This window comes from Austrofundulus limnaeus, unplaced genomic scaffold (genome assembly GCF_001266775.1).
Source record: "Austrofundulus limnaeus strain Quisiro unplaced genomic scaffold, Austrofundulus_limnaeus-1.0 Scaffold728, whole genome shotgun sequence".
NCBI lineage: Eukaryota > Metazoa > Chordata > Actinopteri > Cyprinodontiformes > Rivulidae > Austrofundulus > Austrofundulus limnaeus.
The window spans coordinates 84,865-85,820 of NW_013953130.1; the positions used below are offsets into that span (position 1 = coordinate 84,865).

The window sequence follows — 956 nt, forward strand, 5'->3', positions numbered from 1 at the left end:
TGTAGAATATAGGTACTGTAGAATATAGGTACTGTAGAATGTATGTACTGTAGAACACAGATGCTGTAGAATGTAGGTACTGTAGAACATAGATACTGTAGAATATAGGTACTGTAAAACATAGGTACTGTATAACATACTGTATAACATAGGTACTGTATAACATAGATACTGTAGAACATAGGTACTGTATAACATAGATACTGTAGAACATAGATACTGTAAAACATAGGTACTGTAAAACATAGGTACTGTATAACATAGGTACTGTATAACATAGGTACTGTATAACATAGGTACTGTATAACATAGATACTGTAGAACATAGATGTTGTAGAACATAGGTACTGTAGAACATAGGTACTGTAGAACATAGATACTGTAGAACATAGATACTGTAAAACATAGGTACTGTAGAACATAGGTACTGTAGAACATAGATACTGTAGAACATAGATACTGTAAAACATAGGTACTGTAGAGTATAGGTACTGTAGAACATTGGTACTGTAGAACATTGGTACTGTAGAACATTGGTACTGTAGAACATAGGTACTGTATAACATAGATATTGTAGAACATAGATGCTGTAGAACGTAGGTACTGTAGAACATAGGTACTGTAGAACATAGATACTGTAGAACATAGATACTGTAAAACAGGTACTGTAGAATATACTGTAGGTACTGTAGAATATAGGTACTGTAGAACATATGTACTGTATAACATAGGTACTGTATAACATAGATACTGTAGAACATAGATACTGTATATCATATAGGTTCATGTAGAACATAGGTAACGTAGAACAGATACATACATGTAGAACATAGGTAACGTAGAACATAGGTACTGTAGAACATACAGTACATACATGTAGAACATAGGTAACGTAGAACATAGGTACTGTAGAACATACAGTACATACATGTAGAACATAGGTAACGTAGAACATA

At 32.8% G+C, this 956-nt stretch overlaps 2 protein-coding genes across 3 annotated transcripts in view; one reads left to right on the top strand and one right to left on the bottom strand.

The window, feature by feature from the left end:
* Positions 1–956, top strand: part of txlnbb (taxilin beta b) — a gene marked incomplete at its 5' end in the record, with an annotated part of 13,864 nt that overhangs the window by 3,259 nt on the left and 9,649 nt on the right.
* Positions 1–956, bottom strand: part of LOC106532192 (dynein heavy chain) — a 5,808-nt gene that overhangs the window by 2,922 nt on the left and 1,930 nt on the right. Inside the window, exons 2-3 of one of the 2 annotated variants that reach the window (XM_014028210.1) lie at positions 821–946; positions 45–619 (exon numbers count right to left, since the gene is read on the bottom strand). In XM_014028210.1, the coding sequence (XP_013883664.1) occupies positions 45–619; positions 821–946 (701 nt within the window). Of the gene's footprint in view, positions 1–44; positions 777–820; positions 947–956 lie in introns of those variants that run through there. The other variant, XM_014028211.1, reaches the window with a different exon arrangement.